This window comes from Odocoileus virginianus, chromosome 3 (assembly GCF_023699985.2).
Source record: "Odocoileus virginianus isolate 20LAN1187 ecotype Illinois chromosome 3, Ovbor_1.2, whole genome shotgun sequence".
NCBI classification, from domain to species: Eukaryota; Metazoa; Chordata; class Mammalia; order Artiodactyla; family Cervidae; genus Odocoileus; species Odocoileus virginianus.
The window spans coordinates 2,517,960-2,544,804 of record NC_069676.1 but is presented as its reverse complement, the minus strand read 5'-3'; the positions used below and the strand labels follow the sequence as shown (position 1 = coordinate 2,544,804).

The 26,845-nt window shown below is 42.7% G+C and overlaps 1 protein-coding gene across 1 annotated transcript in view; it reads left to right on the top strand.

The window, feature by feature from the left end:
• The window catches only part of WNT3A (Wnt family member 3A), a 66,825-nt gene that overhangs the window by 16,116 nt on the left and 23,864 nt on the right, over window positions 1–26,845 (top strand). Inside the window, exon 2 of the mRNA XM_020899425.2 lies at window positions 7,041–7,282. Coding sequence (XP_020755084.1) covers window positions 7,041–7,282 — 242 coding nt within the window. The remainder of the gene's footprint in view (window positions 1–7,040; window positions 7,283–26,845) is intronic.

Sequence of the window (26,845 nt, the reverse complement as noted above, 5' to 3'; positions counted from 1 at the left end):
CAAAGGTGGGAGGCGAAGACATTCAAGATCACTGTGAGAGGTACCACACGGTGGAAACGGATGGCCAGCCTGAGCCAGGAGCAGTCAGAGCCAGCCACATATGCCGATATAGGCAGAGTGGTCACCGGGGCCAAGACAGGGATGGCTCAGTGGGCGGGAGGGCACAGAAATTGGCTGAAGTCACTTGGGTAGGTGGTGGAGGTGACAATGTTCTGAAGGAAACTGAGGTCCGGGGAGTTTCGCGCTCTGATTTATAAGTGGGAAGTGAAGTGAACTGTTAGTTGCTCAGTTGTGTCTGACTCTTCGCGATCCCACGGACTCTAGCTCGCCAGGCTCCTCTGTCCATGGGTCTCCAGGCAAGAATACTGGAGTGGGTTTCCACTCTTTTCTCTGGGGGATCCTCCCAATCCAGGAATCAAACCCAGGTCTCCTGCATTGCAGGTGGATTCTTTACCGCCTAAGCCACCAGGGAAGTGGGAGGTTATCCACAAAAGCTCAGACTGAGAGTAGCAGAGGGCATGCGGGTTAGACACAGTCTACCTCACCCGCTGACCCACACGAACCCGTCTTGGACATCTGAACTCAGCCTGGAGTGGGCAGAGCTGGCCCATCGTTTCCACCCTGAAGTCCTCACCCTGCCCACTGGGTGCCCTCAAGAGCAGAGACCGCTGACCCTGGCCTGCATGCCACGTCTCAGTCCAAGTGCCAGCTTCCCCCCATCCTCCCATCTGTGCATTCGGCCCGTACTGGTCCATCGGGAAGCTAAACACCTCGGTCAGCACAGGGTCCCAGAGAGACACGGCAGCCCCTGCAGTCTCCACTCAGAGCCGTCTGTGCAGGACAAGGAGGCTCAGATCACAGAATACTTCCCAGAGAGGAGAGACCTCACAGCTGGGTGAGAGAAGGGGGCTGCCCTTTCCGAAAACCTTGGGGTCCCAGACTCTGGGATGGGGGTGGGAGAAAGCTGGGGAGGGTCAGGCCTGGCCAGGCACCCAGGATTCAGTAGGCTCTGCAGGTAACGAAGGAACAAGTGAGGGAACAGGCCAACCCCACAATTGGAATGCCACTCCAGGAATACAGACTCAAGCAGGGCCATGGGGATGTCTGTGATATCCGCTGTGAGATTATGGCTGGGTTTTGTCTCATCAAGGCATGAAGATGTATAGGATGGAGACGGCACCCAGGGAGGAGTGTCAGATATTAAGGCACAGATGTAGGAGGGACCCAGGAGACCAGGAGTCTGGTTTGGAGGCTTCAGGTCTTCCCTAGAAATGGGGGCACTTGAGATGGCCACCCATGAAAAGAAGGCTCAGCTCCACTTGAGCACGTGGATGCATGGTGTCATGGAAATTCCCCAGGGAAAGATAGGTTTTAACTCATGAGAGATGCATTTGATCAGGAAGGAAGAGCAAGCCGAGGATAAAGGTTGCCCAGAAATGGTGGGCAGAATGGACACAGGATGACACGATACCAAACTTGGGAAACCCTGTGTTCAAGACTTCAAAAAGTTGCCCTCTCCTCAGCCGGCTAACTGAATATACAACTACATAAGTGCTGCAGTGGAGAGGTGTAGAGGGTGACGCTCACACAGGAGGGCAGGGGGATTGTGGGAGATAAACGTGACTCTGTGTAACCACAGAGTTCTGTCTCAGCCCCTGTGGGGTCCCTGGGTCCTGGTGCACACAAGGTTTGTTTGAGCCCTCTGAGCGTCTCTGGCAGGAATGGGGTTTGATTCTAAACATGATTTCGCCCCTCCTACCATCTTGCTGGGGCTTCTCCTTTGCCCTTGGGCGCGGGGTATCTCCTACTCCACATGGGATATTCTCCTTCAAGAATACACAGAAGAACTATACAAAAAAGGTCTTCACAACCCAAATAATCATGATGGTATGATCACTCACCTAGAGCCAGACATCCTAGAGTGTGAAGTCAAGTGGGCCTTAGGAAGCATCACTATGAACAAAGCTAGTGGAGGTGATGGAATTCCAGCTGAGCTATTTCAAATCCTAAAAGATGATGCTGTGAAAGTGCTGCACTCAATATGCCAGCAAATTTGGAAAAGTCAGCAGTGGCCACAGGACTGGAAAAGGTCAGTTTTCATTCCAATCCCTAAGAAAGGCAATCCCAAAGAATGCTCAAACTGCCATACAATTGTACTCATTCACACGCTAGTCAAGTAATTCTTAAAAGTCTTCAAGCCAGGCTTCAACAGTATGTGAACTGTGAACTTCCAGATGTTCGAGCTGGTTTCAGAAAAGGCAGAGGAACCAGACATCAAATTGCCAACATCCGCTGGATCATCGAAAAAGCAAGAGAGTGCCAGAAAAACATGTGCTTCTGTTTATTGACTATGCCAAAGCCTTTGACTGTGTGGATCACCACAAACTGGAAAATTCTTAAAGAGATAGGAATACCAGACAACTTGACCTGCCTCTTAAGAAATCTGTATGCAGGTCAGGAAGTAACAGAACTGGACATGGAACAACAGACTGGTTCCAAATAGAGAAAGGAGTACGTCAAGGCTGTATATTGTCACCCTGCTTATTTAATTTATATGCAGAGTACATCATGAGAAACACTGGGCTGGAGGAAGCACAAGCTGGAATCAAGATTGCTGGGAGAAATATCAATAACCTCAGATATGCAGATGACACCACCCTTATGGCAGAAAGCAAAGAAGAACTAAAGAGCCTCTTGATGAAAGTGAAGGAGGAGAGTGAAAAAGTTGGTGTAAAGCTCAACATTCAGAAAACTAATATCATGGCATCTGGTCCCATCACTTCATGGCAAATAGATACAGAAACAGTGGAAACAGTGGCAGACTTTATCTTTTGGGGCTCCAAAATCACTGCAGATGGTGACTGCAGCCATGAAATTAAAAGATGCTTGCTCCTTGGAGGAAAATGTATGACCAACCTAGACAGCATATTAAAAAGCAGAGACATTCCTTTGCCAACAAAGGTCCGTCTAGTCAAGGCTATGGTTTTCCCAGTAGTCATGTATGGATGTGAGAGTTGGACTATAAGGAAAGCTGAGTGCCAAAGAATTGATGCTTTTGAACTGTGGTGTTGGAGAAGACTCTTGGGAGTCCCTTGGACAGCAAGGAGATCCAACCAGTCCATCCTAAAGGAGATCAGTCCTGGGTGTTCATTGGAAGGACTGATGCTGAAGCTGAAAGTCTAATACTTTGGCCACCTGATGTGAAGAGCTGACTCATTTGAAAAGACCCTGATGCTGGAAAAGATTGAAGGCGAGAGAACAGGATGACAGAGGATGAGATGGTTGGATGGCATCACTGACTCAATGGACATGAGTTTGAGTAAACTCCGGGAGCTGGTGATGGACAGAGAGGCCTGGCGTGCTGCAGTCCATGGGGTCGCAAAGAGTCGGACATGACTGAGCAACTGAACGGAACTGTGGCCACACAGATGCTTATGACAAAGTCCCACATTGACTGAGAGATGGATGGAGACAGGAACTGTGCCCAGAGCCTGGTGCGGCAGGAGCAGGGGGCTGGCAGAGTGAGAGGATGGAGGTGGACAGATCTCACAGGACTGTGCGGAATGAGGAAGTGTTCTCTCTGGGTCATCCAATGAGGTGTCTCCAGGTGCTGAAGGGCGTGGGCTGTGTGCCTCGAGGCAAGGTGGCCTCTGGAGATTTTGGAGACAAAGAGTGAAAGATGTTAGGGTCTGATTTGTATCTCCAGAGGGTAGGTTTGTTTCTCTGAGAGAGGGTGATTCCTGTTTCCTCTCATTCTCACCACAGATGGATGGATCTGGGTTGGACTCAGAGTAGGATTTACTGCAAGCATCATAGTGCTGGTGTGTGGCTTGCTAAGGAGCACAGAAACCTTTGTCCCATGTTCTTAGGGGCGCCTAACCCTCCAGGAGAGAGGAGATGCTGAACAAGAGGAACCTCTGGGGGCCCAGCTGAAATGTTTACAAAGTCACCCACCAAATAAAGGAAAGGGAAACAGACATTTCCACCTGAATCCCACCAGAGAAACCTACCAGATAAGCAGGGACCACCTTGCCAGGCAGAGGGGTCAGTCTGGGTCTGGGACACACCCCACCAGAAACCCCACTGGGAGGAGGAGATGGGGCTCTCAGAGGAGGAGGAGAGAGTGCTGAGGTTAAAGGCCAGGTGAACATGGCCAACACCGGTACCACTGTGCCAAGAGAGTGAGCAGATCTCCGGGGACCAAGTAAGAAAGCACAGAGCCACCCCACACCCAGTGGTCCCCCTAGGTCCACAGGGCCTCCTGTGCGTTGGTCTTCTCCTACCATCCTGAACACTTTCATGACCCTGAGACACCCTGAAGAGCCTTTGTGATATCCGTGGTTGATGGGAGGCAGGCTTCAACAGATGGCCCTGAAAAAGAGCAGCGGCCACACAGTCGTTCACATGGAGTTTCCACCCAGGGGTGAAGGACGCATTGAGACACAGGAACCAAGCAGAGCTCTGCCGACAAGAGCCCATCACCCCACTACAAACACAGATGCTCCCACAGATGGCAGAACCATGGGTTATCCATCAGATTGGGCAGGTACAACAACGTGTCACTGTGGGATTGGGGAAGCTCTTTCCCTCTGAAGGAAAGGTTCAGAGGAAGAACCTCTGAAATCAAGGAGTAATCAAACCTGTCCATCCTAGAGGAAATCAACCCTGAATATTCATTGGAAGGACTGATGCTGAAGCTGAAGCTCCAATACTTTGGCCACCTGATGCAAAGAGCTGACTCATTAGAGAAGACTCTGATGCTGGGAAAGATTGAGGGCAGGAGGAGAAGGGGACGACAGAGGATGAGATGGTTGGATGGCATCATTGACTCAATGGACATGAGTTTGAGCAAACTCCAGGAGATAGTTAAGGACAGGGAAGCCTGACATGCTGCAGTCCATAGAGTTGCAAAGAGTCGGGCACGACTGAGCGACTGAACAAAAATCACAAATAGTAACATGACCACATTTCAGTCAGTTGTGACACATAAACATGGGTGTAACCAACAGCCCCATCAAACACAGAGCACTTCCTTCACCCTAGACCCTAGCAGTCCAGTAGAACTTTCCACAGTGACCGAAATGTTCTTATATCTAACCATCCAACATGGTAACCACAGATCATGTATAGCTAGTGTGACTAAGAAACCAAATTTTTCTCTCATTTTTTGTCATTTTGCTTAAATTAAACAGGCACATGTGGTGAGTGGGAACCATTTGGCCAAGCACAGCCTGAGATATGTTTTCTCATACCGCCTTTTGGTCAGGCCAGACCTCCCAAGAGAATGAGGAAACTACCCTGATTTCTGTACCTATCCACAGTGTTGCTGGGCCTTGGTCTCCATCAGCAGAATCGTGGTCACCCACACCGTATCAGGTGTCGCTTAAGCTCCCTGCCAGGGAGATCTCTGACCTTTGCACCAGCAGGCCACTCCTCTCTATTTCCATGTAGCATTCCACTGCAAGAGTAAACACTGTCTGTTCATCCACGCTTCTGTGGATGCATCCTTTGGTGGTTTCCAAGTTTTTCTCTGATGATCACAGCCCTGTGAATATTCTTAAGCACATTTTATTGTGTGCATCTGCTTTGATATCTGTTAAGTAAATAGCCAAAAGCTTGCTGGAATGGTGAGCATGAGTTCAGCAGTGGTTTTCACCTATATGATTTATTTACCCAGTGCTGTGCCCCATCTCTATGTGTGTGCGTGCATGCTAAGTCGCTTCAGTCATGTCTGACTCTTGGTGACCCCATGGACTGTAGCCCACCAGGCTGCTCTGTCCATGGGATTCTCCAACAAGATTACTGAAGTGGGTTGTCATGCCTTCCTCCAGGGTGCCCCATCTCTAACTCCACTCTAACAGCAGAAAGAAGAGAACTGAAGAGCCTCTTGATGAAGATGAGAGTGAAAAAACTGGCTTCAAATTCAACATTCAAAAAACTAAGATCATGGCATCCGGTCCCATCACTTCATGGCATACAGAAGGGGGGAAAGTGGAAGCAGTGATAGATTTTCCTTTCTTGGGCTCCAAAATCACTGCGGACGGGGACTGCAGCCATGAAATTGAAAGACACTTGCTCCTTGAAAGGAAAGCTATGACAAACCTAGACAGCATTAAAGAACAAAGACGTCACCTTGTTGACAACAGTCCATATAGTCAAAGCTATGGTTTTTCCAGTGGTCATGTACAGATGTGAGAGTTGGACTATAAGAAAAACTGAGCACTGAAGAATTGATGCCTTCAAATTGTGGTGTTGGAGAAGACTATTTAGAGTCCCTTGGACTCCAAGGAGATCAAACCAGTCGATCCTAAAGGAAATCAATCATAAATATTCATTGGAAGGACTGATGCTAAAGCTCCAATGCTTGGCCACCTGATGCGAAGAGCTGACTCACTGGAAAAGACCCTGACACTGGGAAAAATTGAGGGTAGGGGGAGAAGAGGATGGCAGATGATAAGATGGTTAGATAGCATCATTGACTCAATGGACATGAACTTGGGCAACTCCAGGAGACAGTGAAGGACAGGGAAGCCCAGCATGCTGTAGTACCTGAGCTGGACATGACTTAGCTACTGAACAACAACAGCATGCTCTAGAAGTGATTGTCCTCCTGCCACAGACCCAGCAGCACCTCCTCTGGGCAGCCCCTGTACTGACTCAGCATCACCTGTATCCTTGAGTTCTGTTCTCTGTGTTCCTGAACAGTTTCAGGGTGCTGCTGTCTCCACCCCACTGGGGCCAGGCCCTCTGCAGTTGTGCAGAGAAGCAGGGAAGCCTCCACCACTTCCTTGATCTCTTTTCTGTCAATCCATGTGCACGTCATGATGTCTTGTGCTAAGTCTCAGGTACAGGATAGGGACAGGCTTCCTCAGTGGTAGAAGCACATCTTGCCCTGGAATGCTCAAGTATCTGGAAGGAAAAGGCCTGTGTGCATCCTCCAAAGAAAGTTCACCCTAAGACAGGCCTGACTCCTGCTCCCGGTTCATGGGCCAGAAGGGCACTTCCCCTACTAACCAGGCCTCCTTGTGCTCCTCCCCCAGGTCCCTGGCTGTTGGACCCCAGTACTCTTCCCTGGGGACACAGCCCATCCTCTGTGCCAGCATCCCAGGCTTAGTACCCAAGCAGCTGCGTTTCTGCCGGAACTACGTGGAGATCATGCCCAGCGTGGCAGAGGGCATCAAAATCAGCATCCAGGAGTGCCAACACCAGTTCCGAGGCCGCCGTTGGAATTGCACCACTATCAACAACAGCCTGGCCATCTTTGGCCCCGTGCTGGACAAAGGTACACGTGGTACCCGTCATGGCTAACCAGGCAGAGGTGGCAGCCCAGGGATGTGGATGCAGCAGGGCTCAATCCAGCTTCCCCCCTCAGTGGGAGTGGGCACAAGCCAGGTCGTTTCTTTTCTGCCTCTGTTTCTCACTTGTGCTCAAGCATAGGAATGGCACTTGAGTAAGGGGCCATGCTCATTACTATAGGGATCTCCCATGTGGGTCCTTTCCAATGCTCACCCACTCTGGAGTGTCCGCCTGGAGTTTGGGAAGGGTATAGGATCACACAGAGATTCCTCCTGCTTCCCCATTCCCAACAAACAGTTACACAATTCCACGGGGACAGGATTAACCACTGCAGTTTTCCTGAAGGAGCCAAAACTTCAGGCAGGTCTTAGAGAGAAAATACAAAAACAAACAGAAAACACAAAAAGGGGTGAGGGTTGGGGATCACAGACGCACACAGCCGAAGTTATCCAGGGTCCTGGAGCCAGGGAAGAAGAGGAAGATCTGGCAGGCTGGGTGTTGGTTAACTCTTGGTGAAGAGCAAATTTGCACAAGACATAGTAGCTTAAACAATAATAATCATGTGTTGTCGGTCCCAGCATCTGCAGATGTGGGGAGATGCAGTAGGCAGGGCTGGTCTCTGCTAATGAGAGAGAGAGAGAGATGAGCTGGTTTTCATCTCTCTTACATGCCTGGTGGCCCCTGCTGCTTCTGCACATGACCTGGGTTCCCTTAAATGCAGTGGCTGGGCCCTCCAGCAAGTGAGGAAAGAGGGAGGGAAAGAGAAAAAGAGAAGAGGGAGAGAGGCTTCTTTCACTGAGCATAATGTTTCCAAGATGCATCCACCTGAAGCATGTTTTGGTACTTTATTCCTTTTTATGGCTGAATTATATTCCATTGTATGGATGGATCACATTTTATTTATCCATTCATTTGTTAGAGGACAGTTAGTTTGTTTCAAGCCTTTTTTTTGGCTGTTGTGAATAATGCTGATGTTTCAAGTATCTGAACACCTGTTTTTCAATTCTTCTGGATATATTCCTAGAAGGAGAATTGCATAGTAATTCTGTTTCGAGGAATTACCAAACTCTTTTTCCGCAGCAACTGCACCATTTTGCTCTCCCACCAGCAACACAAGAGGGTTCCAGTTTCTCCACATTTTTGCCAAAGTTTGTTATTCTCTCTTTTTTTTTTTTTCTTTAGCCCTCTCAGTGGATCTGAAGTTATATCTCATTGTAATTTTTATTTGCACATCCCTGATGACTAATGATGTTGAGCATCTTTTCATGGGATTGTTGAACATCTGAATATCTTCTTTGGAGACATGTCTATGCAAGTCCGTTGCCCAGTTTTTAATTGCGTTGTTTGTGTTTCTATTGTTGAGTTGTCAGAGTTCTTTATATATCCAACACTGGACACTTATCAGAAATATAATTTTCAAATATCTTCTTCCTTTATAGATTGTCTTTTCACTTTTATGACAGGGTCCTTTGATGTACAGAAGTTTTAAATTTTGATGACATTCAATCTGCCTATTTAGATATCATATCAAAGTAAACATTGCTTAATCTACAGTTATGAAGTTTTACACTTGTGTTTTCTCCTAAGAGTTTCATAGTGTTACTTCTTACATTTAGGTATTTGGTCTATTTTTAGTGAATTTTTGTATATAGTGAGAAGTAAGGGTCCAGCTTAATTCTTTTGCATGTGGGAAACCAATTATTTCAGCACCATCTGTTCTAGTCTTTCCCCTATTGAATAGTCTTGGCACCCTGCTTGAAAATCAATTGTCCATGGATGTCTGGGTTTATTGCTGGACTTTCAATTCTATTCCATTGGTCTATATGTCTACCATTCTTCCAATATGACACTATTTTGATTTCTATAGTTTTATAGTATGCTTTAGAGTTGGGAAGTATAAGTTCTCAAACTTTATTTTTATTTTACGATTGCTTCGGCTTTGATTGTTTTGGCTTTTGGAGAATCCCTTACGATTCCATATGAATTTTAGGGTTGTTTTTTCATTTCTGCAAAAAAAAAAAAAAAGATTTTTTGAATTTTAATGGAGATTGCATTGAATCTGTATATTAGTTTGAGAAGTATTACCATTTTAACACTATTGTTTTCTAATCCGTGGACATGGGATTTTTCCATTTATTTAGGTCTTCCTTAAATTTTTAGCAGTGTTTTATAGTTTTCAGTGAATGAGTCTTATGCATCTTTGGTTAATGCATTCCTAAGTATTTTATTCTTTTGAAGCTATTATAACTGAAATCATTTCATTCACTTCCTTTTCAAATTGTTCACTATGTATAGAAGTACAATTGATTTTTGTGTTTTGATCCTGTATCCTGCAAATTTGATTAATTTTTTTCATTAGCTGTGAGAGTTTGTGTAGATTCTTTAGAATTTTCTATATATGAGATCAAATCATCTGTGAATAGAAATGTTTTTGCTTCTTGCTTTCCACTTTGGATGCCTTTTCTTTCTTTTTCTTGCCTAATTGCTCTGGCTAGCACTTCCAGTACTATGTTGAATATGAGCAATGAGAGTGGGTACCCTTGTCTTCTTCCTGATCTTAGAGGGAAAGCTTTTAGTTTTTAACCATTGAGTATATGATGCTAGTTGTGAATTTTTCATAACTTCCCTTTATCAGGTTAAGGAGATTGTCTTCTATTCCTAATCTGTTGAGTGTATCATGAAAAGGGTACTAGATTACATCAAATGCTCCTTCTGAATCACTTAAGATGATCACGTGGTTTTGCCTTCATTCTGTTCACCTGGCATTTCATCTAAGGAATTCCCACAGTAGTAGATATAATGGTCATCTGAATTAAATTTGACCATCCCGTCCATTTTAGTTCACTGATTCCTAACAAGTTGATGTTCACTCTTGCCATCTCCTGTGTGACCACTTCCAAGTTACCTTGATTCATGGACCTAACATTCCAGGTTCCTATGCAGTGTTGTTCTTTACAGCATCAGACTTTACTTTCACCACCAGACACACGCACACCTGGGTGTCATTTTTGCTTTCGCTCAGCCTCTTCATTCCTTCTGGAGCTATTTCTCCACTCTCCTCCAGCAACACATTGGGCTCCTACTGACCTGGGGGTGGGGGTCGGGTCTCATTATTCAGTGTCCTATCTTTTTGCCTTTTCATACTATTCATGGGGTTCTCAAGGCAAGAATGCTGAAGTGGTTTGCCATTCCCTTCTCCAGTGGACCACATTTTATCAGAACTCTCTACCATGACCTATCTGTCTTGGGTGGCCCAACATGGCCTGGCTCATAGTTTCATTGAGTTACCCAAGGAGGCTCTGATCCATGTGATCATTTTGGTTAGTTTTCTGTGATTGCAGTTTTCATTCTGTCTGCCCTCTGACCGACGAGGACAAAAGTCTTGTGCAAGCTTCCTGATGGGAGGGACTTGTGGGGAAAACTGGGTCTTGCTCTGGTGGGTAAGGTGATGCTCAGTAAATCTTTATGCAGTTTTCTGCTGATGGGTGAGGCTGTGTTCCTTCTCTGTGGTTTGGCCTGAGTCTAGCCCAGTCCTAGAATCTGTAGTCTGTGGTTGGCTATAGGCTCTATGGTAGGCTCTAGGCTCCACGGTAGGGGTCATGGTGACCTCCTCCAAGAGGACTTACGCCAGCATGCTGCCCCTCCCAGGACCACTGCTGCCAATGCCCTGGTCCTGAGGCCGTCCACTGTTGACCCACGCCTCTGTGGAGACTCCCAAACTCTCACAGGCAAGTCTGGCTGAGTCTCTTGTGGGGTCACTGCTCCTTTCTCTTGCATTCTGGTACACACAAGGTTTTGTCCGTGCCCTCCAAGAGTCTTTGGCGAGTATGAGGTTTGATTTTAAACATGACTGCACCCTTCCTACCATCTTACTGTGGCTTCTCCTTTGTCCTTGGACATGGGGTATCTTTTTTTGGTGGGTTCCAACATCCTCCTGTCAATGGTTGTTCAGCAGCTAGTTGCAATTTTGGTGTTCTCTCTGGAAACTGAGTGCACATCCTTCTACTTTTCTCATATATACATGTATATATATGTATATATGCTGTATTATATATATACACATCAATATACAGTATTTGTTTTTCTCTTTTGACTTACTTTACTCTGTACAGCAGGCTCTGGGTTCATCATCCAATTCAGCTGACTCACATTCATTCCTTTTTATGGCTGAGTAATAGGCCTTGTATAATATGACCACATCTTCTCATGCATTCATCTGTTGGTGGACATCTAGGTTGCATCCATGACCTGGCTATTGTAAATAGTGCTACAGTGAACATTGGGGTGTGTATGTCTTTTCCAGTTATGGTTTTCTCAGGGTATATAACCAGTAGTGGGATTGCTGGGTCATATGGTAGTTCTATGTTTAACTTTTTAAGGAAACTCCACACTGTTCTCCATAGTGGCTATACCAATTCTTCTTTTTTCTCCACACTCTCTCCAGCATTTATTATTTATGGACTTTTTGATGATGACAATTCTGACTGGTGTGCATTGATACCTCCTTGTAGTTTTGATTTAGTATTTCTCTAATAATTAGTGATATTCAGCATCTTTTCATGTGTCTTTTGGCTATCTATATGTCTTCTTGGGAGAGATGTCTATTTAGGTCTTCCACTCATTTTTTTGGCTGGATTTTTTTATTTTTTGAAGTTAAGCTCCATGAGCTGTTTGTATATTTTGGAGATATTATTTGTATATATTAATTATATGTGTATAGATGATATTTGTATATATTAATTTCCCTTTCTGCTCTATTTGTATATATTAATCCTTTGTCTGTTGCTTAATTTGCAAATATTTTTACCCATTCTGCTGGAGTTTCCCTGGTGGCTCAGATGATAAAGAATCTGCCTGCAATACAGGAGGGTTTCCCTGATAGCTCAGTTGGTAAAGAATCCACCTGCAATGCAGGAGACCCCAGTTTGATTCCTGGGTCAGGAAGATCCACTGGAGAAGGGATAGGCTACCCACTCCAGTATTCTTGGGCTCCCTTGTGGCTCAGCTGGTAAAGAATCCACCTGCAATGAAGGAGACCTGGGTTCAATCACTGGGTTGGGAAGATCCCCTGGAGAAGGGAAAGGCTACCCACTCCAGTATTCTGGTGTAGAGAGTTCCATGGACTGTATAGTCCATGGCATTGCAGAGTCAAACATGACTGCAATGCAGCAGAGTCAGGTTCGACCCCTGGGGTTGGAAGATCCCTAGAAGAAAATGGCAACCTACTCCAGTATTCTGGCCTGGAAAATCCCATGGACAGGAGAGCCTGGCAGGCTACAGTCCACAGGGTCACAAAGAGTTGAACATGACTGAGCGACTAACACTGTTTTTCCTTTACCCATTCTGAGGGCTGTCTTTTCATTTTGTTCATGGTTTCCTTTCCTGTGCAAAAACTTTTAAGTTTAATTAGGTCCCATTTGTTTATTTTTCTTTTTACATTTTTATTATTCTAGAAGGTGCAAGAACTTCTTTGCAAGAAAGATCTTGCTGTGATTTATGTCAAAGAGTGTTTTTTTCCTATGTTTTCCTCTAAGAGTTTTATAGTGTCTGGACTTATATTTTGAGTTTGTTTTTGTGTATGATGTTAGGGAGTATTCTAATTTCATTATTTTACATGTGGCTGTCTAGATTTCCCAGCACCACTTATTGAAGAGGCTGTCTTTTCTCCATTGTGTTATTTTTGCCTCCTTTATCATAGATTAGGTGATCATAGGTGCATGGGTTAACTTCTGGGCTTTCTATCCTGTACCATGGATCTATTTCTCTGTTTTTGTATCAGGACCACACTGTCTTGATTACTATAGCTTTGCAATATACTTTGAAGTTGGGAAGCCTGAATCCTCTAGCTCCATTTATCTTTCTCAAGATTATTTTGGCTCTTTGGGGTGTTTTCATACAGATTGTAAAAATTTTTGTTCTAATTCTATGAAGAATGCCATTGGTAATTTGATAGGAATTCCATGGAATCTGTAGCTTGCTTTAGGCAATATACTCATCTTCATTATATTGATTCTTTCAATCCAAGAACATCATATTTCTCTCCATCTGTTTGTATCCTCCTTGATTTTCATCAGTGTTTTATAGTTTTCTGAATACAGGTCTTTTGTCTTCTGAGGTCATTTTATTCCTAGGTATTTTATTATTTATGTTGTGATGGTAAGTGTGGTTGTTTCCTTAATTTCCCTTTCTGCTCTTTTGTTATTAGTGTGTAGGAATGCACGCAATTTCTATGCATTAATTTTGTATCCTACAACTTTACCAAATTCACTACGTCCAGTAGTTTTCAGGTGGCATCTTAGGATTTTCTACATATAGTATCTTGTCATCTGCAAACAATGACAGTTTTACTTCTTCTTTTCCAACTTGGATTCCTTTTATTTCTTTTTCATCTCTAATATCCATGGCAAGGACTTCCAAAATAATGCTGATTAAGAGTGATGAGAATGGACATCCTTGTCTTGTTCCTGATATTAGGGGAAATACTTTCAGTTTTTCACCATTGAAAATGATGTTTGTTATATATTGCCTTTATTATGTTGAGGTTTCCTCTATGCTCATTTTCTGGAGAGTATAGTAGATAGATGTTTAATTTTGTCAAAAGCTTTCTCTGAATCTATTGAGATGAATGTGGCTTTTATTCTTTAATTTGTTAATATGGTCTATCACTGCATAGACTATCACGCTGATTGACTTGTGTACATTGAAAGATTTGTCTATATTCCTGGGATAAATCCCACCTGATCATGGTGTATGATCCTTTTAATGTATTATTGGATTCTGTTGTCTAGTATGTTTTTAAGCATTTCACAATTATTTTAAATCAATTTATTTGTAAAAACAGAAAAAGGAAAGAAATAAACAAAACCATTAACAGTAGTACAGTCGATACAGTTGCTACGGCATTAATAACTTATAAAAGACATAGTAGCTAGATAAGTGTGTGTGTTCACTTGCTAAGTCATGTCCAACTCTGTGACCTCATGGACTGCAGCAGCCAGACTTCCTTGTCCTTCACCATCTCCCCGAGTTTACTCAGATTCATGTCCATTGAGTCAGTGATGCTATCTATAACCATTTTGTCCTCTGCCACCCTCTTCTCGTTTTGCCTTTCTTTCCCAGCATCAGGGTCTTTTCCAATAGGTCAGTTCTTCATATCAGGTGGCCAAGTATTGGAACTTCAGCTTCAGCATCAGTCTTTTCAATGACTATTCAGAGTTGATTTCTTTTGGAATTGACTGGTTTGATCTCTTTGCAGTCCAAGGGACTCTCAAGAGTCTTCTCAAAAGCATCAATTCTTCAGTGCTCAGCTTTCTTTTTGGAGAAAGTAATGGCAACGCACTCCAGTGTTCTTATCTGGAGAATCCCATGAAAAGAAGAGCCTGGCAGGCTACAGACTATGGAGTTGCAAAGAGTCAGCCATGACTCAGCAACTAAACAAAAACAACAGCCTTCTTTATGGTCCAACTCTCACATCCATACATGACTACTGGAAAAACCGTTGCTTTTACTATATGGACCTCTGTCGGCAAAGTGATGTCTCTGCTATTTAATACTCTATCTAGGTTTGTCACAGCTTTCCCTCCCAGGAGCAAGCGTCTTTTATTATCACAGCTACAGTCACCATCCACAGTGATTTTGGAGCCCAATAAAATATAATATGTCACTGCTTCCACTTTTTCCTCTTCTGTATGCCATGAAGTGATGGGACCAGATGACATGATCTTAGTTTTTTGAATGTTGAATTTTAATCTAGCCTCTTCACTTTCTGCCATTACAGTGTTATTATCCGCATATCTGAGGTTGCTGATATTTCTCCTGGTAATCTTGATTCCAGCTTGAGTTATCCAGCCTGGCATTTCCCATACATTAAATAAGCAGGGTGATAATATACAGCCTTGGCATACTCCTTTACCATTCTGAACCAGTCTGTTGTTCTATGTCTGCTTCTAACTGTTGCTTCTTGACCTGCATATAGGTTTCTTAGGAGACAGGTAAGGTGGTCTGGTATTCCCATCTCTTTAAGAATTTTCCAGCTTGTTGTGAACCACACAATCAAAGACTTTAGCATACTCTAAAAGCATAAGTAGATGTTTTGCTGAAATTCCCTTGTTTTCTCTATGATCCAAGAAATATTGGCAATTTAATCTCTGGTTCCTTTGCCTTTTCTAAACCCAGCTTTTATGTCTGAAAGTTCTCGGTTCATGTACTGCTGAAGCATAGCTTGAATAATTTTGAACATAACCTTTCTATCATGTGAAATGAGCACAGTTGTAGGGTAGTTTGAACATTCTTTGGCTCTATACATGGACATCATCAGATAGTTAATACCAAAATTAGATTGATTATATTCTTTACAGCTGAAGATGGAGAAGCTCTATACGGTCAGCAAAAACAAGACCTGGAGCTCACTGCAGCTCAGATCATCATCCCCTTATTGCAAAATTCAGGCTTGAACTGAAGAAAATAGGGAAAACCATTAGGCCATTCAGGTTGACCTAATCAAATCCCTTATGATTATACCACATAGGCGACCAGTAGATTCAAAGGCTTAGATCTGGTTGACAGAGTGCCTGAAGAACTATGGACAGAGATTCATAACACTATACAGGAGTCAGGGACCAAAACCATCTGAAAGAAAAAGAAATACAAGAGGCAAAGTGGTTGTCTGAGGAGGCCGAACAAGTAGCTGAAAAATGAAGAGATGTGAAAGCCAGGGGAGAAAGGGAAAGATACCCAACTGAATGCAGAGTTCCAAAGAATAGCAAGGAGAGAGAAGAAGGCCTCCTTAAGTGAACGTTGCAAAGAAAAAGAAGAAAACAATAGAATGGCACAGACTAGAAATCTCTTTAAGAGAATTGGAGATATCGAGGGAAAATTTCATGCAAAGATGGGCATGATAAAGGACAGAAATGATAAAAGACAGAAAACTATTAGGTAAAGACCTAATAGAAGCAGAAGAGATTGAGAAGAGGTGGCAAGAGTTTTGTTGTTTTTGTTCAGTTGCTCATGTCCAACTCTTTGCAACCCCATGAACTGCAGCACGCCAGGCTTCCCTGTCCTTTACTACCTCCTGGAGTAGGCTCAAAATCATGTCCATTGAGTCAGTGATACCATCCAACCATCTCATCCTCTGTCGTCTCCTTCTCCTCCTGCCTTCAATCTTTCTCAGCATCAGACTGTTTTCTATTGAGTTGGCTCTTCCCATCAGGTGGCCAAAGTATTGGAGGTTCAGCTTTAGCATCAGTCCTTCCAATGAATATTTAGGATTGATTTCCTTCAGGATTGACTGTTTTGATCTCTTTGCAGTCCAAGGGACTCTCAAGAGTCTTCTAAAACACCACAATTCAAATGCATCAATTCTTAACCAGTCAGCCTTCTTTATGGTCCAACTCTCACATCTGTACATGGCTACTGGAAAAACCATAGCTTTGACTATATGGCAAAGTGATGTCTGCTTTTTAATATGCTATCTAGGTTGGTCATAGCTTTTCTTCCAAGAAGCAAGAATCTTCTAATTTCAAGCCTGCAGGCACTGTCTGCAGTGATTTTGGAGCCCAAGAAAATAAAGTCTGTCACTGTTTCCAGTGTTTCCTCATTTGTTATGAAGTGATGGGACCAGATGCCCTGATCTTAGTTTTTTGAATGTTGAGTTTTAAGTCAGCTTTTTCACTCTCCTCTTTCACTTTCATCAAGAGGCTCTTAGTTCCTCTTTCCTTTTTGCCATAAGGGTCATCTGCATATCTGAGGTTATTGATATTTCTCCCAGCAATCTTGATTCCAGCTTGTGGTTAATCCAGCCTGGCATTTTGCATGATGTACTCTGCATACAAGTTAAATAAGCAGGGTGACAATATACAGCCTTGATGTACTCCTTTCCCAATTGGAACCAGTTTGTTGCTCCATGACCAGTTCTAACTGTTGCTTCTTGACCTGCATACAGATTTCTCAAGAGGCAGGTAAGGTGGTCTGGTATTCCCATCTCTTTAAGAATTTTCCACAGTTTGTTGTGATCCACACAGTCAAAGGCTTTAGTGTAGTCAATGAAGCAGAAGTTGATGTTTTTCTGGAACTCCCTTGCTTTTTTTATGATCCAGTGGATGTTGGCAATTTGATCTCTGGTTCCTCTGCCTTTTCTAAATCCAGCTTGAATATCTGGAAGCTCTCAGTTCACATACTGTTGAAGCCTAGCTTGGAGAATTTTGAGCATTACTTTGCTAGCACGTGAAATGGGTGCAATTGTGTGGTAGTTTGAACATTCTTTTGGATTGCCTTTCTTTGGGATTGGAATGAAAACTGATCTTTTCCAGTCCTGTGCCCACTGCTGAGTTTTCCAAATTTGCTGGCATATTGAGTGCAGCACTTTGACAGCGTCATCTTTTAGGATTTGAAATAGCTCAGCTGGAATTCCATCACCTCCACTATCTTTGTTTGTAATTATGCTTCCTAAGGCCCACTTGATTTCACACTCCAGGATGTCTGGCTCTAGGTGAGTGATCACACCATCACAGTTATTTGTGTCATTAAGATCTCTTTTGTGTAGTTCCTCTGTGAATTCTTGCCACCTCTTCTTAGAATCTTCTGCCTCTGTTAGGTACATACTGTTTCTGTCCTTTATTGAGCCCATCTTTGCATGAAATGTTCCCTTGGTATCTCAACTTTCTTGAAGAGATCTCTATTCTTTCCTATTCTATTGTTTTCCTCTATTTCTTTGCACTGTTCACTTTAGAAGAATTTCTTGTCTCCTTGCTATTCTTTGGAACTCTGCATTCAGATGGATGTATCTTTCCTTTTCTCCCTTGCCTTTTACTTTTTTTCTCAGCTATTCATAAGGCCTCCTCAGACAACCCTTTTGGCTTTTTGCATTTCTTTTTCTTGGAGATGGTTTTGATTACCACCTCCTATACAATGTCACGACCTTCCATCTATAGTTCTTCAGGCATTCTGTCTATCAGATCTAATCCCTTGACTCTATTTCTCACTTCTACTGTATAATCATAAGGGATTTGATTATAAGTCATACCTGAATGGCCTATTGGTTTTCCCTACTTTCTTCAATTTAAGTCTGAATTTTGCAATAAGGAGTTCATGATCTGAGCCACAGTCAGCTCCCGGTCTTGTTTTTGCTGATTGTGTAGAGCCTCTCCCTCTTCGGCTGCAAAGAATATAATCAATCTGATTTTGGTGTTGACCATCGGGTGTTTTCCATGTGTGGAGTCATCTCTTGTGTTGTTGGAAGAGGTGAGAATACACTGAAGAAATATACAAAACAGTTACTCTCTTAGTGACGGGGATAACCACGATGGGGTGGTCACTCACCCAGAGCCAGACATCCTGGAGTGCGAAGTCAAGTGGGCCTTAGGAAGCATCACTTCGGACAAAGATAGTGGAGGTGATGGAATTCCAGTTGAGCTATTTCAAATCCTAAAAGATGATGCTGTTAGAGTGCTGCACTCAATATGCCAGCAAATTTGGAAAACTCAGCAGTGACCTCAGGACTGAAAAATATCAGTTTCCATTCCAATCCCAGAGAAGGGCAATGCCAAAGAATTTTCAAGCTACAGTACCTTTACATATAATGATTCTAAAAATAGTTAAACAGGGTGATGATCTTTTCTCAGTATTGATGTGAAAGCAGGCAGTTTGGAATTTAAAAATACTTGTTGACTCAAATAGTTAATGCTTATCTGTTCCCTAACTTCCATAGTTTTTCAGAGAAGGCCAATTTTAAAAGTATTCTTCTTTTCATTATAAATACTTTAAGGAGAAAAAAGTAAAAACAATTAAAAAATTTAGTTCTTGTTACCTTTCTATATATTTCAAAATGATCTTTACAGTAAGTCTAGTTACCATCTGTCAGTATACAAATATATTACATAGTTTTTGACTGAATGTATTCCCCACTCTGTGTATTTCTTACCTGTGACCCACTTATTTTGCAACTGGAAGTTTGTACCTCCTGATCTCCTTCACTCATTCTTTCCTCAGTATTTTCTCTAATCAGTAGTAAGAAATAATTGAATTTGATTTGAGCCTTTAGTGGCCAACCTTCATAATGTTGGCTAGTATTTTGTTAAGGATTTTTTGCATCTATGCTCATCAGTGATGTTGATCTGCAATTTTCTTATTTTGTGAAATATCTTTGTCTGATTTTGGTATCAGGATGTTGACGGTGGCCTCATAGAACAAATTTGGGAGTGTTCCTCCCTCTGCAATTTTTTGAAAGAGTTTGAGAAGGTACAGTGTTAGCTGTTCTCTAAATATTTGATAGAATTTGCCTATGAAGCCATCTGGTCATGGACTTTTATTTGTTAGAAGATTTTAAATTACAGTCTCAATTTCATTGCATGTGATTGGTCTGCTTATATTTTCTAAGGCTTCCTGGCTCAGTCTTGGAAGGTTGTACCCTTCTAGAATTTGTCCATTTCTTTCAGGTTGTCCAGTTTATTGGCATAATTGCTTTTAGTAGTCTCTTATGATCCTTTGTATTTCTGTGGCGTCAGTTGTGATTTCTGCTTTTTCATTATTAGTTTTATCGATTTGTGTCCTCTCCCTTTTTCTCTTGAGGACTCTGGCTAAAGATTCATCGATTTTTGTTTATCTTCTCAAAGAACCAATTTTTGCTTTTGTTTATCATTGCTATTGTTTTCTTCACTTCTATTTCATTTATTTCTAATCTGATCTTTATGATTTTTTTCCCTCCTACTGGCTTTAGATTTTCTTTGTTCTTCTTCCTCTGGCTGCTTTTGGTGTAGGGTTATATTGTTTATTTGTGATTTTTCTTGTTTCTTGAGGTATGAATGAATTGCTATAAACTTCCCTCTTAGAATTTGTTGTGTCCCATGGGTTTTGGGTCATCATGTTTTTATTGTCATTTGTTTCTATGTTGTTTTTATTTTCTCTTTAATTTCTTCAGTGATCTCTTGGTTATTTAGCAGTGCACTCTTTAGTCTCCATGTGTTTGTGGGTTTTTACAGTTTTTTTTTTTTTCCTGTAATTGATATCTAATCTCATAGCGTTGTGATCAAAAAAGATGCTTAGTACAATTTCAATTTTCTTAAATGTACTGAGGCTTGATTTGTGACTCAAGATGTGGTCTATCCTGGAGAATATTCCATGTGCACTTGAGAAGAAAGTGTATTCTGCTACTTTCAGGGGGAATGTCCTATAAATATCAATTAAATCTATCTAGTCTATTGTGTCATTTAAAGCTTATGTTTCCTTATTTATTTTCTGCCTGGATGATCTGTCCATTGGTGTAAATGGGATGTTAAAATCCCCTACTATTATTGGGTTACCGTCAATGTCCCCTTGTATGTCTGTTAGCATTTGTCTTATGCACTGAGGTGTTCCTATGTTGGGTGTATAAATATTTGTAATTATTTAATCTTCTTGTATTGATCCCTTAATCATTATGTAGTGTCCTTCCTTATCTCCTATAATGGGTTTTTTGGTAATTTTAGTTATTTGTTTATTTCTAACTGTGCTGGGTTTTTGTTGCTGTGCAGGTCCTCCTCTAGTTGTGGTTAGCAGAGGCTAATCTTCATTGCAGTGTGTAGGCTTCTCAGTGCTGTGGCTTCTCTTGTTGCAGACCTCAGGCTCCAGGGCATGCAGGCTTCAGCAGTTGTGGTGTGTGGGCTTCAGTTGTTGCAGTTCCCGGGCTCTAGAGCACAGGCTCAATAGTTGTGGTGTATGGGCTTAGTTGCTCTGTGGCCTGTTGCTCCCAGACCAGAGACTGAACCCGTATCTCCTGCGTTGACAGCTGGACTCTACCACTGAGCCACCAGGGAAGCCTGGTAGTTTTTATTTTAAAGTCTGTTTTGTCTGATATGAGTATTGCTACTCTAGCTTTCTTTTGATTTCCATTTGCATGGAATATTTTTTCCAACCCTTCACTTTCATTCTGTATGTGTCCCTAGGTCTGAAGTGGGTCTCTTGTAGGCAGTATATACATGGGATTTTTTTTTTTTTATTCATTCAGCTAGTCTGTGTCTTTTGGTTGGAGCATTTAATCCACTTACATTTGAAGTAATTATTGATATGTATGTTCCTGTTACCATTTTCTTAATTGATTTGGGTTTGTTTTTGTGGGTCTTTCTTCTCTTGTGTTTCCTGCCTTGAGAAATTCCCTTGGCATTTGTTTCAAGGCTGGTTTGATGGTACTGAATTCTGTTAGTCTTTCCTTGTCTATAAAACTTTTGATTTCTCCATCAGATTCAGATGAGATTCTTTCTGGGTTAGAGTAATCTTGGTTGTAGATTTTTTCCCTTTCATCACTTTAAATATATGCTACCACTTCCTTCTGGCCTGCAGAGTTTCTGCTGAAAAATCAGCTGATAGCCTTATGGGGATTCACTTGTATGTTATTTTTTGCTTTTCACTTGCTTTTAATACTTTTCCTTTGTATCTAATTTTGATTAGTTTGATTAATGTGTGTCTTGGCATGTTTCTCATTGGGTTTCTCCCATGTGGGATTCTCTGCACTTCCTATTCTTGGGTTGCTATTCTTTCCCCATGTTAGGCAAGTTCTTTCCTGCAATTCCTTCAAATATTTTCTCAGACCTCTTTCTCTTCTTCTTCTGGGACCCCTATAATTTGAATGTCTGATACTGTCCTCAATTCTTTTTCATTCTTTTTTTCGTTGTTCTTCTCCTTGGCATTCCCTCTTCCAGCTCACTTATTATTCATTTTTTCTCAGTTACTCAACTGCTGGTTCCTTGTAGAATACTTTTAATTTCAGTTATTGAGTTGTCCCTCACTGTTTGTTTATTCTTTAGTTCTTCTAGGTCATTATTAAATGGTTCTTGCATTTTCTCCATTCTATTTTCGAGATTTGGGAATACATTTGCTATCATTTCTCTAAATTCTTTTTCAGATAGAGTGCCTATTTCCTCTTCATTTATTTGATCCTGTAGATTTTTTACCCTGGTCCTTCATCTGTAAGATATCTTTTTGTTTTCTCAATTTTTGTTTTAATTGATGGGTGGGACTGTTCCTGTTTTACTAGTTGTTTGGCCTGAGGTTTCCAACAGTGAAGTTAGTAGGCAGTTGAGTAGAGCCAAGTCCTGGTGTTGAGATGTGGACCTTTGGGAAGCCTCATTCCAATTAATATTCCCTGAGGCCTAACAGTCTCTGTTACTCCAGTGATTCTGCCTCATTGCTCCAACCACAGGAGCTCAGGCCTGATCTCCAGCCCATGAACTGAGATCCCACAACCCACAGAGTATGGCAAAAGAAAAAAAAAGCAGAGCAATAACAAAGAATAAAAATAAAATAAATTTAGAAAACTAACAGATGTTTTAGAAAAAATGAGAATATATGTGAAACAACCATTGGAAGGTAAAACAGAACTCCAACAGCAAAGAACAGAAGAAGAAAAAGGCAGAAGCCTTGGTTGGAGGGGCGGGACTTAGGCCGAACAGGGCTTAGGTTGGGGTGGGGTCTAAGCTCAGGACCCACACCTCTGGAAAAGGCCCTGGCTGGAGGTACAGGGTGGTGTCCAGGCTTAGTGCAGCCCAGAACAGAGTGTATAAGATCAGGCCCGGGACCTTAGGAGGCTTCCCAGGGGTTGAGCCGGTGGAGAACTCCAGGTGCTTCCCTCATCCTCCAACCCTGGAGGCTCCCTTCCTGTCCCCTTGATTCCCAGGAGTTAAGACAAGTGTACTTCTTTAGGCATACGAAGCCCTGCCCTCCCCAAGCTACCCCGCAGGTGTCCTGTTCCTGCAACGTCTTGCTTCTCCTGCCCCCTTGCTCCCCACAAACTCCTATCCTGTTGCTTGGGGGTTCTTCCCTTCTACCTGGGCATCTGATGTCCCCGACCAGTGTCTATTAAATGTCCTAGCTGTGGGGAGACATGGACTCTTGGTCTTCCTTCGCTGTCATCTTGGCTCCATCCTTCTGTCTCCATCTTTTGATAGTTTGATTAAAATGTCTTGGTGCAGAGCTCTCTATGCTTATCCAGCTTGAAGCTTGTTGAGCTTCTTGGGAGTATCTTGAATCTTCAAATATTTTTTTAAATCAAATTTAGAACTTTTGGCCATTATTTCCTTAAATATATTCTTTCTGCTCCTTTCTCTCCATTGTCTTCTTCTGGGACTTTCATAATATGTCTGTTGCTATATTTGATGGTATCCCACAGATCTGTTCACTTTTCTTCTTTTTTCTTCCTTCTCTTCAGACTGTATAATTTGAGTTGAGCTGTCTTCAGCTTCACTGATTCTTTTTTTTTATTCTTTTTTTCTTTCTTTTTTTTTTAAATTATGAAAGTATGATGACACATTCAGAGGAGACTTGGAAAATACAGAACAAAGTTACATACAGTTTTGCTATATGTTACAATTATTTTTTAAGTAGATAAATTAAGATTTTTGGTTGAAGTTTCAATAGCAAACTCTCAAAAATTAATAGAATGAATATACAGAAAAGTAGAAGGGTATAGTAGACCTGAAAAGCACCACAGGTTCACTGATTCTTTCTTCTGCCTGCTCAACTCTGCTGTTGAAAACTTCAAGTGAACATTTTGTTTCAGTTATTGTACTTTTCAGCTCCACAAATTTTATTTGGATATTATTTATAATGTCTATCTCTCTATTGATTTTCACTCTCTCTTGAGACATTTTTCTTCTGGTTTCTTCTATCTTTTTGAGAATATTTAGGACAATTAATTTAGAGTGATTGTCTAGAAAGTTCAATATTTGTGCTTCCTCAGAGATAGTTTCTGTTAATCTAGTTTTCTTTTTCCTATGGATGGTCCATACTTTCTTGTTTCTTTGCCTAGCAATTTTTTTGTGAAAAGTTGTACCTTTTGAATATTATCATATGGTAACTCAGGAAATTACATTCTTCTTCCTCTTCAGGGTTAGTTGTTGCTGTTGTTATGGGTTGTTATTATATGTTTGTTCAGTAACTTTTCTAAACTATGTTTAATTACCATATTCTACATTATATATGGTTCTCTGAAGTCTCTGTTTCTTTAGCTTAGAGTCAGCTAATGATTTGGCAGAGAGTTCCTTAATATCCTGGAATAACAACAAGAAAAACCCTCCCACTCTGCCATTTTGCTGATACCACTTTGTATCACCTTCTGAGACCTGGCCTCAAAGGCTGTGCAGTCCCACAGTCTGTTGGTTGAGGTAGATACAAAGACCTCCCCACCCCCAGATTCTAGGGTAGTGACCCATCCCATTCTTGATGGCACATCAAGGTCACATTAGAAAATGGGACATCCCCTGATGTGGCCACCTCTGGAACATACCATCCACTCTAGGATGGGCCAACAGAGATGTGATGGCTGAGATGGGTCCCCAGAGGCCATAGCCGAGCATGCTGTCAGTAGCTAGAACTAGACTAGACCTAAGAAGAGAGTGATGCCAAAGGAAGGCCACTAGGATGGAGATAAAGGGGACATGTCAGCAAAGATCTGCTAGGGGCTCCTGCTGTAGTCCCACGGGGCATTGGTGACAGGATGGCCGAGGCCATGTGCCTCTCCCACACACCCGCTTTCCCATCTTTGTAAAAGGCAGCCCCATCCTTCTGTTACTTTGACTTACTTGTGATTCCTCTCCATCACAAGTGCAATCAGCAATACCTTCAGATTCAATTCTGAATCCAGCCATCTACCACCAAGCCCAGACACCCTGACAGCCTGTATGATCAAAGTGGCTCCTATATAACTGCTTGGTGGCATTTTCAATGTCCCCAAGGCCAAAAGAGCTGTGTCAAGCACACTCCTCCTTCACCTGGGCCCTGCAGGGCTCCCAGCTCTCTCAAACTCTGTGGCCCTGCTGCCTCTTTTCCTGCCTCCTCTTCATCTTTCCTGTGTTCCTCTCCATCCCACTGGCCTCTTGGCTGCTTCCCAAACCCTGAGGACAGTTCTAGCTCCACCTTTGCTCTTGCAGATCCCCAGCCATTGCTCTTTTCTCTGCTTCTGTATGATTTTCCCCGTCCATTTCCCTCTGTCTCCTTCTAAATGTCACCTTGTCTCCATATCACATAGCCCCATGCTGGCCTCTCTCTCCCCATCACCTGAAATCACCTCTTGCTTCTCACTGTCCTCAGTCCTTTACCAACACATCCATCAGCCTCCCCATGAGCACTGTGAGGCCCACCCCAGCTGCCCTTTCTGTCTTGCCAGCACATGGCCACTACGTTTGGGAGGAACAAATGGCCTTGCTCAGCCCTGGTAGCTGGAATGCAGAGGAAGGAAGAACAAAAGATGTCTGGGAGGAAGACATACCAGGCCCTGAGACTGCTGGCGTGCATGTGCACAGAGGTCCTGACAGTGCAACTGAGCATTGCACGGACGGCAGGTGGGGCTCGATGGTGTTTGTTCAAGGGGTCAGGGCTCCTCGACATCAGGCAATCATGGTCACGCCCCTCCAGCTTGGCCTATGTTCTCTAGAGTCAGGAAGCGGCAGGGGAGAGTCACACCATGTGACCTTGACCAGCAAGTCAGCTCACTTCCTGGAGCATTAGCGTCCCCATCTATAAAATGGGAGAATAATTGCCACTCAGCCAACTTCACAGAGCCACTGGCTGGGGTAATTACACAGCAGGTCCTGTGGGGATGGCCACTGCCATGAGTGGGAGAAGTTAGGGCCACTGGGTGATGTGACACATCGAGTGTGGGGGCATGTGTGCGTGACTGTGTGCAAGTGTGTATGTGCATGCATATAAATATGTATGATTGTGTGTGTGGTGCATGTACATGTGGAGTCATGTGTGCATCATGCATAAGTGTGTATGTGTTCACATTTCTGCATGTGCAAATTTGTGTGTAGTGTGCATGTGATTCCAATCCCAAAGAAAGGCAATGCCAAAGAATGCTCAAACTACCGCACAATTGCACTCATCTCACACGCTAGCAAAGTAATGCTCAAAAATCTCCAAGCAAAGCTTCAACAGCATGCGAACTGTGAACTTCCCGATGTTCAAGCTGGTTTTAGAAAAGGCAGAAGAACCAGACATCAAATTGCCAACATCTGCTGGATCATCGAAAAAGCAAGAGAGTTCCAGAAAAACATCTACTTCTGCTTTATTGACTATGCTTTTATTGACTGCTTTATTGACTATTTGACTACTGACTATTGTCTATTGACTATTTGACTATTGACTATTGTTGTGTGGATCACAACAAACTGTGGAACATTCTTAAAGAGATGGGAATACCAGACCACCTGACCTGCCTCTTGAGAAATCTGTATGCATCTCAGGAAGCAACATAGAACTGGACATGGAACAACAGACTGGTTCCAAATAGAGAAAGGAGTACGTCAAGGCTGTATATTGTCACCCTGCTTATTTAACTTATATGCAGAGTACATCATGAGAAACACTGGGCTGGAGGAAGCACAAGCTGGAATCAAGATTGCCAGGAGAAATAACAATAACCTCAGATATGCAGATGACACCACCCTTATGGCAGAAAGCAAAGAAGAACTAAAGAGCCTCTTGATGAAAGTGAAAGAGGAGAGTGAAAAAGTTGGCTTAAAACTCAACATTCAGAAAACTAAGATCATGGCATCCGGTCCCATCCCTTCATGGCAAATAGATG